Source organism: Typopeltis vanoorti, chromosome 3 (assembly GCF_054136105.1).
Source record: "Typopeltis vanoorti isolate ZY-2024b chromosome 3, IOZ_Tvanoo_1.0, whole genome shotgun sequence".
Lineage (NCBI taxonomy): Eukaryota > Metazoa > Arthropoda > Arachnida > Uropygi > Thelyphonidae > Typopeltis > Typopeltis vanoorti.
The window spans coordinates 67,385,550-67,402,817 of record NC_143551.1 but is presented as its reverse complement, the minus strand read 5'-3'; the positions used below and the strand labels follow the sequence as shown (position 1 = coordinate 67,402,817).

At 33.5% G+C, this 17,268-nt stretch overlaps 1 protein-coding gene across 1 annotated transcript in view; it reads right to left on the bottom strand.

Moving 5' to 3' along the window:
* The window catches only part of LOC150108233 (MAM and LDL-receptor class A domain-containing protein 1-like), a 135,449-nt gene that overhangs the window by 99,070 nt on the left and 19,111 nt on the right, over positions 1-17,268 (bottom strand). The window contains exon 3 of the mRNA XM_090390431.1: positions 11,724-12,025. Coding sequence (XP_090246557.1) covers positions 11,724-12,025 — 302 coding nt within the window. The remainder of the gene's footprint in view (positions 1-11,723; positions 12,026-17,268) is intronic.

Below are 17,268 nucleotides of genomic sequence, written 5' to 3'. Positions count from 1 at the left end.
GAAGCCAGTAAATAGTAATCAATCTCCTTAACTACTATTCAAAGTTCATTATTAATAGTTAATTAATTAACGATTAATTATAATTATGATTACTTTAATCCGTAATCATAATTCGTAACTGTTAATTATTGCCTAATGTTAACTAGTAATGATTAACTAACTTTACTAATGTTAATAGCAATCATAATTATTAATTCACTTTCACTAGTCATAAAACTCTTTTAACTATTAATGACTGTTCTAACTATTCATTCACTTTAAGTATTACTTATTAAATTATCTTAACTATTTTAATTGCCGTATTATACCAATAAAATATTTTATCGTAGAGTGAGGAAGTGCTTTATTGTAGAATCTGTTGAAAAATCCTTCGTAAGATCTCTTTGAAGCGATGCAGGGAAAACAGATTTGGAAACGGCAGATTGGCAACTTCGTTTTTGTGTTGATTACCATACTACCCCCCCCCCCCCTAGTCCTAACCCGTTTAGTTTACCTTTCCCCTTTTTTGGCTCAGTGCAAGCAGTACTTTTCAATCTAACTCGTGTTTTTGCCAATTGATTGGATTTTGCTTGTTAGCGACCTCGCACAAACGTCTTAATACGAAACAAGATTCGATGGTGGGTTTGCCTATTTTCCAACAAATTCCAACATCTTCTTCCATCTTTATGATAGTCCCGTCTACAGTCGTGCCGATGCGAGCACGTGCCTTGCGAGACTGCCTATTTTAATAGATGTACTGCCTTTTCAACCCTATTCTTTAGCATTCCTCCTTCCAGACACTATACATGCAAAGATCGGCGCTCCCAAACCTTTTCGCATCCATCACCACATCAAACAGTTAGGACGATGTACTTTGGCGTTCTACAAGTATCCATTAGACTCGCCTTCGCTTGTGCGACTGGAAAAGAATGGGATTCGTTGCTCCACATCACGGACTTCCTAACTCTCCCCCCTGGACCAATGATGGTGGTCTTCAAGTTAGTGTAGTCTTCGCTGTCGATTGCCATAGTTGATGTTTGGCTTATTATATGCGGCTGTTTCGGATAATTAGAGATGCGCTGATCTTTACGTAGTTTTCTAAACTTACTTGAACTCCTGTAGATTCTTTGAACGGCTATGGTTTATATATCTGGACTGTTATCCGCATTGCTCCAAGAATACACTTTCGTTCCTTGGTTGTTGGCCTTCTGCGTATTTCCATGAACTGATAATCCAAATCTATTTGAGTGATGCAGTCGTTTTTTTTTTGTTTTTTTTTAAATCAAAGTCTCAATCAAAGCCATTGAGAGTATACCGATGGACAGTCGACTCAACAGGTATATTTGTTTGCATTATAGGTTACGTGTAACGACAGAAAGATACTTATTGGTATCTTTCTGTTACAGATCGACGAAAGGTCACGTAGCCGGTCTCATACGGAGGTAGGGTTTTTTTTTTTTTTTTTTTTTTTTTTTTTTTTTTTTTTTTTTTCACCTCGGAAACTCAAGTTTTTCGTCCCCCAGAACAGGCAAACCTTCCCCGTGAACACAGACATAGGACACACCGCGAAGCATAGGACTAACCACCTTATCCTCGAGTTGCGGTTGAGAAGTCCAAGAATACTAGGAAAGGTGGTGGGCGCTTAAGTTCCTGTTAGGACCGCTGATAGGATGATAGGATAGCAGTAACAAATCACTAATCTTAATATGTCAATGAGGATGGATGTTTGTTTTCATTTGTCACTTCATAGAGTACTTTATATTACATCAAATCAACGAGGGCTATAAAGTCAGTATATAATACTTGCATTCGTGTGTTCTTTGATAGGTTTGTCTGTTTTTTATGCATAAAAATCCTGACATCCCAGGATAAAAAAATTTCACAACCTCCGTACGAGACTGGTCAACTCAGCTTCACTGCAAAGCGTTTTTTTAATGTTCCTTACGTTCCTTTTAATGTTCCAATAATAATAAAAAAAAAAAGAGATCTTCGTTACCGACTACCTACGGAAGCCATTCCGACTCTTATTCTCCTCGATGACTTTTATCTACGTCATATTTTTTCTAAACAAGTTTCCTTCCGTCAACCTTTATTATTCCATTTAATTTTCCCCCATCTTTATCACGTCTATTTAATTTCCATAATCTCTCTTTTCCGTTGACCTTTTCGTACCATCTATTTTAATTTCATCACTTCATATCCGAGGATGTCCATAACTTATAAAACATTCACGTGCTGCTGCCAAATCTTCTTTTTAGTTCCAACCCCACGATAATTGAAGGTTTGCCACACCTCGTAGTCTTCATAAAAGAAATTGATTGTAATTCAGTAAAGAGCTGAGGGGTAGAAATTCTCAATTTCATTTAAATGGTAATGACAAAAAAAAGAGAAAGAGAGAGAGAGAGAGACTAGTTCATCAATGAACACTTGTCTTGATAGAGCAGGTTTAGAAATATCACAAAGCGTTCGTTCTAGTTTCAACCATCATTCAACTTACCCCTGAGAGAAGGTAGTCGTAATATTTTGCGTGTAATTGAGTGAAGAAAAGAGTGCTGAAATATAATTTTGGAAACAGAAAAAAAAAATTGTATAAATGAAGCTAGAAAGGGGTGGAACTCAAATAAGACAAAAAAAAAAAAGGTAATGAGCTACTTAAACAAGAGCGGTGTGTGTGTGTGTTTAGGAGCACCTTGCGTGAACTACATCTGACAACCCGGAAACTAAGGAGGTTTTTCTCAGTTGAGATATTAAGCAATAACCACCCAGTCATGGCACGCGCCTTTCAGCTAAACCCCCCCCCCCCCGCTCCCTACTCTAAGCCAAAGTTACACAACTGGCGAGGTTTACTTCTCCACCAGACGTTCATTATTTTTAAAGCGAATGAGGGCGTTTCGTTTATTCGCCGGAGACTTTACCCTACTAAATATTTCTGGTGGGGTGGGAGGAGGGAAACGTCAGCTTTTAATTTCCTAAATTGGCACCAAAATCCCAAGGAGGTGTCATGATACAAACGTGCGGATACACTAATTAGGTGGAGTTATAAGTTGGCACGTAGGTCTAATGGTATTCATTTAAAAAAAAAAAAATCTCTTTAAGAAATAAAACAGAAAAGGCTATCCTAAGAAATAAAATAGTGCTTAGGATCTCCCCTTCCTCTCATGCACTTCAATTCGGCTTAGTTGAATTTTTTTTTTAATTTAAAAGCAAGTTAAATATATATTGCGGTTTACAAAAGCGACATCGAATCGTGGATCAGCAGTTGATATTTAACCAATGGCATGTTGAGATATTCTAAGAAGAATTTGGTATCAAACATTGGATGTTTGGTGTCAATATAACATATATAAGTTTGATAAACCAGAGTTAATTTTTTTTTATTATTTTTACAGCTATTTTGCCTGCTTTTGTTTAGGAAAGCCCCTTTTTTAATGTCATTGACATTTTACTCAAGAATTCTTAGGGCGTTGCAGATGTCTTTTAGAGACAAAACAAAAGGGGAGTGGGAGGGGCTTAGCTCCATGCGTTCAGACGACAACCCACACGGTCGAAATGGCTCGCACCCCTTTTTCATCATTTTCCCACCCTACAAAAAAGCGCTCCGCCCCCCCCTTAAAAATAAATGTATATATTATACAAAAAACGGTTTTTTTTTTCAAATTAATTCTCCCACATTGCCTAATATTATTATTATTATTATTATTATTATTATTATTATTATTATTATTATTATTATATAGACCTACTTTGACCTGCAATAGCAACACAGCTTGTGTGGCATATTTTCGAATTTTTGACATGTTCATATGTTTGATGTGTTGATACTGCGCAAATCATCTACTCGTTGACCATCCAGCCTATTTTTCGTCACCCAGATGGCACACGATTGGCCGGAAACAGGACGATGGTGGCGACATCCCCATACGAGGGTTGTTTTCACGGACATCACTTGGGTCCTCTTGTTCTCCATTGAGCACCATCCCTGCTTATTTCTACCTGAGGGATTCATGGAGATAATGTGACCGGATGTATACGGACTGTTCCTGCAAGATAACGCTGCGTGTTACGAAGCTGGCGTTGTGAACATAGTTCGAAGAGCATCTCCAAGCATTCCTTGTGCTCAGCTGACCAGTAATTCTGATGATTTGAATCCGATTGAACATTTGTGGAACCACGCGAAATGCAGCATCCGCTGGTTGATGCCAACGCCTCGCTCGATCGCTGACATCTGTCTAATTGCTTCCGAATGTCTAGGGGGATACCTTCTGTGGTTTAGCGGAGTCCATGCCAAAGGAGGCACAACATATTAATTCAGCATTTCCTGTCAATGTAATAAAATAGTCTTAAGAAGGATGTAATAGTTTATTAGGTTTTCATAGCAATAACCGTTGATATCAGCCACCAGGTGGTGCCGAAATTAGGAGTTATTTTGTGCGGTATCAATGTTTTTTTGTTTTTTTTTAAACACGCTACGCGCAACGGAGCTCTGGTCTCGAAATGCTTCCTAAGTTAAAAGCAAATTGTAACCCCACCGTGGTAAAGATGTTTGTGAAGTCTAGGTGGTAGACTAGATGGCTTACCCAGTATAGGCCTGTCATCCCAGAATGTTTTCTCTGACAAAAATAGAATTCTGCTTTCATTAAACCAAAGTGATCTTTGAACGTAAGCTATTGACATAGCACCACCATTCTTCATGGCCTCATCACTAAGTGGAAACATTCAAAGAATCTGTGAGGTTATCTAGTAAATGGAGAAGTTCAACACAAATTACGGTTTCATTAAAATCCGGATGACCATTAAAGATATCTTCGGAGTTTCTTACGATGGTATTCTTTACAAACCATTCAATTTCTCCATCATAGTAATATTTTTTTTTTACACAAAAAAAAACGTAAAAATTCGTTCCTTTATCCTAGGACCAGTAGCATAACAATCGTAGGATGAATCTTCGTTAAAAAATATTATAATTGAGAAATCTAATCTTGAAAGACAAACATTTAAAAAAAAACAAGACAAGGAAATTAATTTGTTGTTATTACAGTGCAAATTAAAAATATGAGACCTCAAAAAAATCTAAACAGAATGAGTCGAAACCATAACCGGACAACAGTGGAGATGCAATGGTTCAGAAGAGGTTTAGGATGAAAAAAGGATGGAGGAAGTGGATCGAAGCGAAGGTACAAAGAGTGCTCCCTTGTAACAAACTTAACTTTGAATTATACGAACAAACCAGCAAAATTTGAAACGGGTTTGTTGGGTGCTTAATTTATTTTTGTTTTAACTAAAGTGAACATTTGTAAACAAGAATTTATAGTAGTCTATTTTCCGAACATAAATGAAAAAAATGCCAATTTAAGACATTTTAAGAAGTATTAAATTAAATTTAAATTTCAGATAAAAAAAATTAATGCAAATTTTAAGGAAAAAAATTGCATTTTTTTAAAGTCGTATTTTGCAAACGTTTTACTGTGTGTTAAGAGATATTGTAAAGGATACATTAAATATTTGGATCCAAACATAGCTTAAGATCTTCTTAATAGTGCTAATATCGTGTGGTAATAATACAAGTTAGCCCATCATACAAAATTTGGTGATGAGCTAACTTGTCCTAGATCGGATTGATAAACGAACAAATACGTTCAATCTCTGTAAAAAAAATTCCCAGATTTTAAGTATTAACCAAACAAAATCTTAATAATTAAAGGTTGTTTGAACGGCCTAAACAACTAAGACTATGATACAAATGTATTATGATTACAAATCGCTTGCGTGTGTTCTATGGCGGGTTTGTCTGTTTTGTAGGATGCAAAATTCATCTACCTCGCTATAAGATTGAATAATTCTCATTCATTTAAAAAGATCATCGTTCGTTTGATCGTACGTTGATCTGTGCCCTCATATAAACCCCAATAATTTCGCAATATGCAAATAACACTTTGTTATCCCATCATTCCTATTCTTCGTCAATTTACAAAGCAAATATGTTTATGAAACAGGATTAAAAAAAATAATCCATTCTGAATGAATGAATGCGAACAACGTATTATGTTACAAAGTTTTCCTAAATGAGATTCACGAACTTCTTTTTTTTTTTCTGTTCAAAGCATCAAACGACCCCTCATATTATAAACATGTGATGTCAGTGGTTGAATGTTTCCTTCATACAAGACAAAATCTACACAAGAAGAAGAAATACAGAACGCATTCAATTGGATCGTCAACAACACACATGACAGCATTTGATGGGGTGGGGTGGGGTGGGGTGGGGTTGGGGGAATAGTCTCTAAGTTTTCGGAAGTTTTGAAATTTTCAAAATAAATTTTGCGCATATTTCAGACGTTTATTTTTCCATGTAACTGAAATGAAGAATTTTTTATTCAAATAAACGGAAGAATGGAATAAAGTACGATTTGAGTACTTTATGGTCACCATGAGAAGTCATAATAATTGAGTGAAAGTAATAAATTAGCAGCGTTAATTAGTTAATAATTTATGATCGTTTTTGTTATTTAATTAAGAAAGCTTTGAATTAAATGTAAAATTTTTTTTTTAAATTTAAATAATTAATTTTTTTTAAAAAATTATGTTTAAATAATTACTTTTTAAATTACATTTTTAAAATTAAAAAAATAATTTCAATTACTAAATTAATACATTAAAAAAATTAATAAAAAATTCAAAAAATAATTAAAAATGAATTCAAATTTTAAACAATAATTAAAATTTTAAAAATTATTAAACTAAAAATTAATTTAATTAAAAATAATGAAAATAAATAAAAAAACTAAAATGAAAAGAAATTAATCAAAACAAAAGATTTTAAATTAAATTTTAAATTAATAATTAAATAAAATTAAATATATTAAAATTTGTTTTTAAATTTAATTCATTAATTTAATTTAAATGAAACTTAAAGATTAAAATAAATTAAAAATAAAAAAAAATACTAAATGCAATTAAAAATGGTTATGAACTGAATTCAAAAATGACAAAATAGTTTAAAATTTAAAACATTCAATTAAAACATTAATGAAAATCAGTTTCGATGAATTTCAATTTAAAAATTAAAAGAATGAAGAAAATAAAAGGGGAAACCTCTGTAAAGATGCACCGACAAGAGTTCAAAAAAAAAAAAAAATAGATCATCGTATACTACACCGCAAGTTCAAGGAAGAATTTTGCTAGTAAGTCCTCACCTAGCAAGTCTCCTCGTATGAGCGTAGAAAAATCATCAGACTGTGCTCTGCACAAGAGACGATGAAGCACCTGTCGAAAACATGTGGAAACAATTGCCAACTGCTGACAGATCACCGTTCAAATGTCAGAAAGCGGTGTCAGAATGGGAAAAGAGCGTCTACATGGGTGGTTGCTGTAGTTCACGAGAAAACGAAGAAAGGACTCTGAAGAACACGCTGGATTAGACTGCGATGTTCTATCGGATGGGATGGGTGTGGGATTTCGGTCAACACACAACATTAAAAACAGTGGAAGATAAGGAAAAGTTAGTAGACAGATTTTTTTTTTTTTTTTTACTTCGGACACGAGTTAAGATGGCATGTTTTTTTACTTGTTTGTTTTATGCGGTAGATGCACAGACGAATAGCGAATAGTCTTTAAAATGAAAACCGATTAAACACCTGCAAAGGTAAACATCTCCTCCGAATGAATGCCATAAAAAGTAATCCAATGTATTTTCCATTTATAATGCAATAATTTTAAAATAAGCGGCACGTTTATTTTACTGGCATCTGTGGGACTTAAACAGTTGCACGAACTCATTTAAAAAAAAAAAGGCATGGCGTTCTGTATAATTGGGAACAAAAGTTAAATTTAAAAAAAAAAAGTCACATATACAGAAAGAAAAATGAAGTTATTGCGAATAATAACCAACGAACGTCATTCATTCGATAGTACAGGATGAGCAAATGCAAAGAGTAAAGGCGAATGAATCATTTTAACTCATGAAACCTTGCTGGTCACAACTACTTTTAGGGATGATACAGTAGGTAAATTAATGCTAAGTTTAATGGAAAATCAATGATTTTAGTTGTAGTTCGCGGCCAATTGCACTAGTATAGTTCGCCCACCGTTTCCAGGTCCCTGCTTCGCGTCTTTCCAAGAATAGTCGATTCATGCTGAAGGGAAGAAAAAAATGAAGGACGTCCGAATTGGTCGCCAACACGCGAAATCACGTGCTTTATAGGTAAAATTTTCCAACTGTTATACAGGCAACATAGTTAACTACAATAATCATAAAAGAGAAGTTAATTTTCCGACCGGTAATAATAAACAACTCATCCCACTATACAGATTGATTACCCTATTATCGGAATGGATACTTCTTTTTCTGAGATGCGCAGAAGTGTCGAGGGACCTCAAATCGGTGGGCGAACTATACACGCCTTATTCATGCACAACTGAAAAAAACAACTAAAATGCTAGTCGTAGTCAATTACAGTTCTCGTTCGAATCGCAAATATTTTTATATTTACCATTACATTTGATCGTTAAAACAATTTTATTGTTCAGAATTTAATTCATGCTTTGTGTTCTTTCATTTCTTGCCGGGGAAGGGGGGGGGGATGGATTATAGAAAGCGACCAAACGATGTTAAGAAAATTTTGGAAACTAAAGACTCAATCAAACGTCATCTTTATTATTTCTTATTTACTATTATGAGAGTATCCACTTGAATTATACAATTAAAAAACATTTTTAACAGTCAGATTTAATTTCTTACTTGGATTTAAGTAACAATCACTTAAGTAATAAGATAAGTAATGAGAAATATTTGTAGTGGAATGAATTCTCTTTTCTTCCGAAGGCAAAAGAAGCTTTGAAAGATATCTTGTGTGTTATACAATAAATACTTTTCATACTTCAATGGAAGGTTTAAGAAATGAATCAAACTTGAAATCAATAAACACGTAGAAATATAGAAATGGCTTTAAAATCTACTAAATTGAAATCTGGACTAACAATAAATTGAAACATCATGAATAACTATTTTTATACAAAAAAAAAAAAAAGGTAAATAATGATTCAAAGAAATACATGTATATATAAAGCAGAAAGATTACAAATGAATTTTCAAATAATCAAAAAATAAACATAAACATAAGTAAAACGTAAACATAATAAAGCAAACTTCTTTTTTTTTTTCTGCACCAATTAATCAGAAACAATTTAGAATAAGATGCGCACACAGAACATTAAGAGATCGCCTATTTCATTATTGACCACGTAACATGCTGGGGGAGAGCGACATACTATATTGTTGCTAGAAACATGAAACATAACCTTATAACAGCCTCCGTTGAATGATCAAGTAATATTGTTTTATTATTTAGAGCGATTATTATTAAACTTTAACGGACTGAAGTAAACAAAAATGGGCACTCACTAAATATTTGTCAAATGCGTCCAAATGCCACGTTTGCCTCACTTCATTCTTTTACTATTCAACTAACAATCTATGGAATTCAATGGATTTAAAATTCTATTAATCTATAGCGTTGCTACTTAAGGCTAGTTTTTTATTGTTTTAATTACAAAACTAGAATAGTATACCCTTTCTGTTCGACAACCTACAAGCTGTGGGTTCCAATTCTACTATAGCACGTAATCGGTGAATGTTTAGTGGAAGATGATTTTCATCTCCAGGTGTAACATCACCAATGTCGTCAACTCTGAGAGTCCTATGCTGACAAGTACGTTTCATTTTAGAGTGGATTTCATTTGCCTGGATGTCCCTTATAACAACACAACCTCCCGGTTTCTTGTTACAAAATATTCACCATTTGGCTCTCCGTTTACGTAACAGAGGCGCACGCTAGTCGTAAATCTCTTCGAACGAAAAGTTGGTTTTGATAAATAAAAAAAAAAAAAAATACAGATTTTTAATTTTGTTTCTTTATCGTCCATTTATTTAAGAATACTCGAATTTTTATTTTATGAAGGGTCAAAACATTATTCAAAACAAATGAAGTCAGTCAGCAAACAAAGTTATTTTAAACCAGAAAGTTGCACTTCAGGAAGGGGCAAAAGAAAGTATGCAAAACAGCAACCAGATTTATGATGACCCCTTTCCGTAAACAGATTTATGATGATCCTTCCCCCTATCGTACCTGAAGACAGCGTACACCATCCACCAAATGTCAGCGGGCCGAAATAAATGGATCTTTTCCAAGCTCGGATATCTGTTTTATCTTAATTTATTCCTTTTTTTCTTTTTTCTTTTTAAAAGGGGGGGGTCCGAAAACTTTTCTACGGGCTTCTACGAGTGCATCTAAACTGCGTTCCTGGGAATCGTTGAATTAAAGCAAACCACACAACAATTTTTCAAATGCTACACCGGCGGGAGAGACAAGCCACGTTAATATTTCACTTCCGTCTGTGAATTCTCTTAACTTCCTCGCGCCTCTTACAGCACACAGATTGCACATGCACCGGGAAATCCCCATTTTACCCCTCCCCCCCTTCTGCTGCTATCGATCCGATGCATTTTGCCAACCGCAAAATGCATCTGCAATTATTCTCACCTAACCTTTTCAGCTACTTCATTTACATCAATTTTCTCCTTTATTTCCCAACTCTTGAGGCTTTGCAGGGATCCTCTCTTTCTCCCCCCCACTCCCCCATACCCGCCCCTTTCGAAAAGACGAACGGGCATTCATTAAACAAAAAGGCACGCAACATAGAGTCGCTAACCGCCTTTCCTTATACATCTCTATCATGCTTCCAGTTCTACGTATGTATGTGTGTGTGTGTCTTCTCTGGCTCGTCTCAAGAAAATTACGTCACGCTCTTTCCAAGCTATCCTATCAGTAGTTCACGATGTTTTCTAGTCTAATTTGTAGTCGTTATTTCTTTGAGAGAGTAAATGTTGCTTCACATGTTGTAGCTATATTTCTTCCACTTAAACAACACTTATCTGTATTACGCTGGCATTACCGAGAAAAATACATCATACACAGGAGAGAAGACAGGCAGGGAGGGAGTAAAACCCACGGGTATCGGCAGGCTTACAAGATTACTAATACTGAAAATAGGACCGGAAAGATGACGTGAAAATAAATTTGTTGGTTGGAAGAATATTTAGGAGGATACCCGAATGGAAAATATGGATGGTTGAAACTAACTTCGTTATAAGCAGAAATTCTATTTACTTTGTATGTGTGTGTGTCTAAAAAAATAAAAACATGAAAGTATCAGACGAAAAAGACAAGTTATTCGGCTTTTTTTTTTTTTTTTGCATTGTTAGGAAGAAATTCACTGAAAGGAACAAAATAAATTATTGGGAGGTTTTTTTTATTTATATATTTTTTTTATACCATTTAGCATTGACTCTATTTAGTTATGTAAGAGAAAGCTCTTCCCACGAACCCAATGGAGCAGCCTAAATGCAAATATACCGAGACAGATAATGCAATCAGCATTATTAACTGTTTTTCTTTTTTATTTCTTCTTGTTAATTTTCACCATGGCAACCATGATGAAAGCCAAAAGACATCTATATAAGTTACCTTTATTTTTTATTTATTTATATGCTCGTCTCATTTGGCCAAATTTAGATGAACTGCAGGAGTAATTCACCAAACAGGGAAATGGCTTTTCTAACGATCATTAATATAAATATATGAATTATTATATTTTTATATTAACTCCAATCAAACAGGTGCTTTTGTCAAAATTTTGCCAAAATATTTAAACAACAACAACAGATATTTAAACAAGCTATTACTTACTTGATGCCTTCCAAAATGGCTGTACACAAATTCTGCCTTCTTCCACACCTCTCCCGTTTTATCTCTGGTCTCCCATAATTCCGAGATGTCACCGCTGTTTGTTTTCAAATAGAGTTTCAGTCCACTAGCGCTAAGTCCATATACGATGAAGTAAAACGAAACGCAGAAGCCGCTGGGTCCAGTGGTATTGAACATTGGAGTAGCCAAATAAGATGCTCCCGATGTATTGGAGATAATTTCGGAATCTGTCCATGAGATATCGACGTTGGCTGTGGAGGACGTGTCGTATGTCGCATATCCCCCTGTAAGATAGATCACTCGATATAACTACATTCAGTAAAATCAGGTCATTTTTTTTTCATAAAATCCAATGACGAGATTTAAAACAAGCTACATAATGGGAATATCAAAATCAGCTAAGCGAAATATAAACTAACTGCTTAATAATAGTTGTAGATCATTTCGTTGGCTTTAAAGCCAACGAAATTCCATTGTTTAATAAGCTAGAAAAGTTTTATATTTTATTTTGATGTTCATTTCTATACTGTTGTTGATTTAATTCTATAGAAACCATTCTTTAATACATTCACACGATTTTAATTATTATAATTAACATGAAAAAAATCTTTTGTTCATTTCTGCAATGTTAACCAGCAAAATCATCTTTTGCTGTTAATTTCTATATCATTGTTGGCTTATTTCTATAGCAACCATTGTTTATTTCATTCTAACGATTTTCGTCATCACATCTTGTTGATTTCAACAGCAAAATCATCTTTTGCTGTTAATATCTATCCCACTGTTGATTAATTTCTATAGCAACCAATCAACAGACATTGTTGATTTCTACAACAATCTCTGTTTAATAAATTCACACGTTTATTATTATTACGTTAAAACCAAAAGATTGTAATCGCTTTTGTCGATTTCAACAATCTATTATGTAATAAATCCAAATGATTTTTCTTTCTTTCTTATCTCTTAAGTTTAAACAAGACAAATAAATTATTTTTCAGAGCGATTAAATAACTATTAATTTTTATTCGAAGATAAAATTTTTAAATCTGTTTATTTATTTATGTTTAAAGTAAGAAATTCTTTTTATATTGTAGGAAGCTTACCTATTATGCATGAAGGAATTGTACTCATCTTTATAGCTCAGACAGATGATTGTTTAGGCTTCAGGGTATTTATTCTCTATTGAAAAATGAGGCATACGATAAAAAAAAAAAGAAAGAAAACATGCTAATTGTAGATGCCATTTCAGTAGTTTGTTTTAATGTCCGGAAATGTATATTTATGATTTATGGTGATAGGGTTGAGATTTATGCCCGAGAAGGTTGACGAATAATTGATGTTTAATGTAAAGATGTCATCAGTGTTCAATTAACCTTATTTCAACTACTGACGAAAATACAAAGTGAAAAAAATTTTCCATTATCTACTGTGGGAAATTTTATTTATTTCCTCCCCTCCATCTGTTATTTGCTTAATGTAGTGCGATAGGAGAAAACTAATTATATGATATCAGTTGTGAAACGCTTTTAGCTATTTCCTGGATAATTTGGTCCATTTTTTAAAAATATTTTTTATGGATGTTTCGTGAGTGGCAAAACCTTCTCATTTTGCATCCAAACAATGTGCATATTATTTTAATAGCCACAATTTCAAGAAATTCAATCAAAACTCGAGTCATTATTACTCTTTTTTTTTTCTTTTTCTGTTTGGAGTTATTTTTTTTATCACGATTAAAATAATGGCCGATAATGATCACTGAAATGATCCAACTTAAATATGTTGCTACAATTTCGGTTTACGACATTCAGTTCGTTATATATTTTTACATAATGACATTCTAGACAACTACAATCTTCCACCTATCGGGATAATGACGAACTAAGAATTGAATATCAAGAAAATTTCATATTAAGAAAAGTAAACTTTCCGCCACCTAGTGAGAAGACTTAAAACTAAAACGTGAATATCCATAAATTATGTGAAAAAATTACGAAGAATTTAAAACAAAAATATACCCGCAAACATTGCGCCACCTAGTGAGAATACTTAAAACTAAAACTTGAATATCCAAAAACAGGGGAAAATTGTGAACTAAGAATTAAAAGCAAGAAAATGTTGCGAAACATTGCGTCACCTAGTGAAAATACTTAACACTAAAAATTTAATTAAAGTTTTAGTTTTAATAGGCAAAATTAAGACTCAATAATTTAAAACAAGGAAATATTAGTAAACACTGCGCCACTTAGTAAGAAGACTTGCAACTAAAAATTTAATATCCAGAAACTTTTGGAAACCCCCAAAACAAAGAAACTATTTAATTGTATCCTATTTTTTTAAAAAAAACTATTTATATCCCTTCTAATAATTTTTAATCTTTCATTCCCTTGCCGGAAGTATTAGAGATTGTCGACAGAATTGCTAATTAATGTGTCACCACATCTATTCTGCCTATAAAGAAAACGTGACAGGTTAACAGCCAGAGATACTTACCCTTGTCTTTTCTATAATCCCCCTCTGTTTGCAGCCCGCGTGTTCCCAAGATCATTACTCAGTGAATTACTTCCAAGCTATCTCCTGTATGAAAAGATGTTGGCTAAAAGATCAAGGAGGCATCTGTTGGTATCATAACTATAAAGAAAAGATCCTACGAAAGAGATTAGATCTTAACAGAAAACAATTTGTGGAGGTTAAACTAACTGTGGCAGGGTAAACTTGCGTCGAAGCCACTATCACACCCAGGGCGGTCTGTGCACACTTCAGAAGGATTTAAAACAGATTACTACTCGTTAATTGCGATTATAAAGGTAGTATTTCTCAATAAAAGGTGCGTAGTAAGCTACTAAAACTTCCTTCTATCTCTCAACAGACGTATCAGTGTAACCTCTACCACCTGCGTCATTTCAAAATTCGGTTTATCGAATACGAGAGTTTATTTTTATATTTTTCATTTTCTGTCTTTCTTTCAATTGAATAAAAACTAAAGCAAATCTACATTGTTAACGATTGTAGTGCGCATGTCTCATTATTCAGCTGATAATCGAAAGAAATCTACATTGTTAACGATTGTAGTGCGCATGTCTCATTATTCAGCTGATAATCGAAAGAAATCTACATTGTTAACGATTGTAGTGCGCACGTCTCATTATTCAGCTGATAATCGAAAGAAATCTACATTGTTGAATGCTGCTAGTGCGCACGTCTTATTATTCAGCTGAATGGCAATCGAAAGAAATCTACATTGTTAAATGATTCTAGCGCGCATGTCACATTTCTATTTACATGTACTGTTGTCCTTTGATAGCAATTGTTATTGTATTTACATGAAAGACAGTTTTCCCTACGATTGTTTAAATGAAAATCCACCGTAACATCATTGATTCGCACGCAAAGTTTTTCCCAAGGAAATGATTGTAAGCAAATTACCTCAGATAATCTCTCGACAGAAATGGCTAAGTAAACAATTATACGAACCCGGCAGTGGCTTCAAGTAAAGATGAAAAGCAAACATACAGATTAAGGATTGACTCATCAACGCAACGGCAATGAGATGTTGGGAATTATATTTGAAAAATAAGCAGAACTCAATTCACGGCATTTTTACTCTTTTAATTAACCTAGAAAAAAAAAAGTAAGAAAGATTAAAAAGAAGCAACTAAAACATACTACATTTACTTATAATTGTACCATTAGGTGGATTATGCCATTTTAAATTTAAATGAAGGCAAATTATTAACGAAGAATATCAAAAAATTCTCTCTTCGCTTATTTTAATTCAAATCATGTGTAATTGCTGGGATAACGACCAAATTATTACTTCTATAATAAATGTAAATGTGTTAATCTGCCTAACCTTTCGTTTATTCTCTCTTTCTCTCTCTCTTTTTTTTTTTTTTTTTTTTTTTCAAATGCAAAGATTTGCTGGGCAACTGCTTTGAAGCATGAAATTCAACGGAAGTAAAAAAAAAAAATGTAAAACTCACGATTTAATTTAAATATCGTTGGTTTTTAAGTATTTTTCACAAATAGGAGTAGTTTGTGACAAGGCTAATTAATTATTATGTAAATATTTGTGTTTATATATTAGGTTGAAGGGATTAAGAATGTACATTATAAGTTTGTTTACCTTATAAGATTGCTGAAGATAGTTACATCTAAAATCTGTAAAGAAAAAATAAAAACAAATCCTATAAGTAGATTCAAATCTCGTAATGGATAATTAATAGCAAAGTGTACAACAGTGGCAATAACTACCCTAATTTGTTGGGCGTTGTTTTTTTTTTTTTTAATATAGTAAATTATAATATATCTTGATAATATTGAATAAAGAGACCCATCCTAGGGAAGATTATTTGCGCAATTTAATTTGAATATTGGTAGTCATTAAGTAGTATGTACAAAATATAAAAAACGTACAAAGAATTCCTTAAGGATGATCATGTCAGTCTGTCCGTTCGTCCGTAACTAAGTTGTTGTTGGTTTGAATTATGCCCAAGCATCTACGGTTATGAGACCGGTATGTTATGTCTGTAGTGTGTGTGTGTGTGTGTGTGTGTGTGTGGTTCATTCGCCGATGCAAAACAGTAGACTAATTTTGATGAAATTTGAAACGAAGTGTAATTTTTAAAATGTGTTGAAAAATTATTTAATTTTTTGTGATAGGTAAGCTAATGAATAACTCCTGTGTCGCTTCGGCCGTTAACCTAAATAAATCAAACTATACTTCGGCTGTGTATATAAAGGATCTAATTAAGAGGTCTTTATTTGTATTAGTTTCTGTGGTATTGCAGGTTCTGTTCTTGTTTTATTTTTTTTTTTTTTTGAGGAGAGGGGAGCTTTTTGAGTCGAAAGATCATGGTTCGAATCCCATCTAAGACGTAAGGACCTAAACTTCAAACAAAAGGAAATTAATCGGTCTCGTGTGGAGTTGGAGAGTACTCCAATCGGAAACGTTTTTTTTTTTTGGTCCCTCAAAGGTGGTCAGAAGAATAAATCAATTAACGAATATAATGAACTGGTTTCACAAGTTTCACAATCTAAACTCCAGTCTTTCCACCGACCGACAGTGGTGGAAAAATCCGAAAAATCTCTAGGCAGGCTAGGGATTTTTCTTACCTTATTTGTAAGATTACTGACTCTACATGATAATACACGGAGTAGATTCATCCTTGGAATGTCTTACTATCTCCTGTTTTGTTTGCTATCATTTGAATTCTCAAACTAGTTTGCTTGTTTCAGGTGGGCCACACTTAGAGTCACCTAAGAATGGACAACTCAGACTTGTTTGAAAATAAAAATACCTCATGATTTTTTTTTTAAAACTTAACGACAGAAATCTTTGTTGTTGCTATGCAGATTTCCTTCCATTCTGATGGGATTGTTCGGCAGATTTTCGAAATACTGAGCTGCGTTGAGGAGTTCTTAACACTAGCTATTCCATTTTAGTTTATTCAATATCAGTTGATAAATAATTATTAATAAAAATTTAAAAATAAATTACGAAAGTTAAGGTAGGTCACATATTACACTT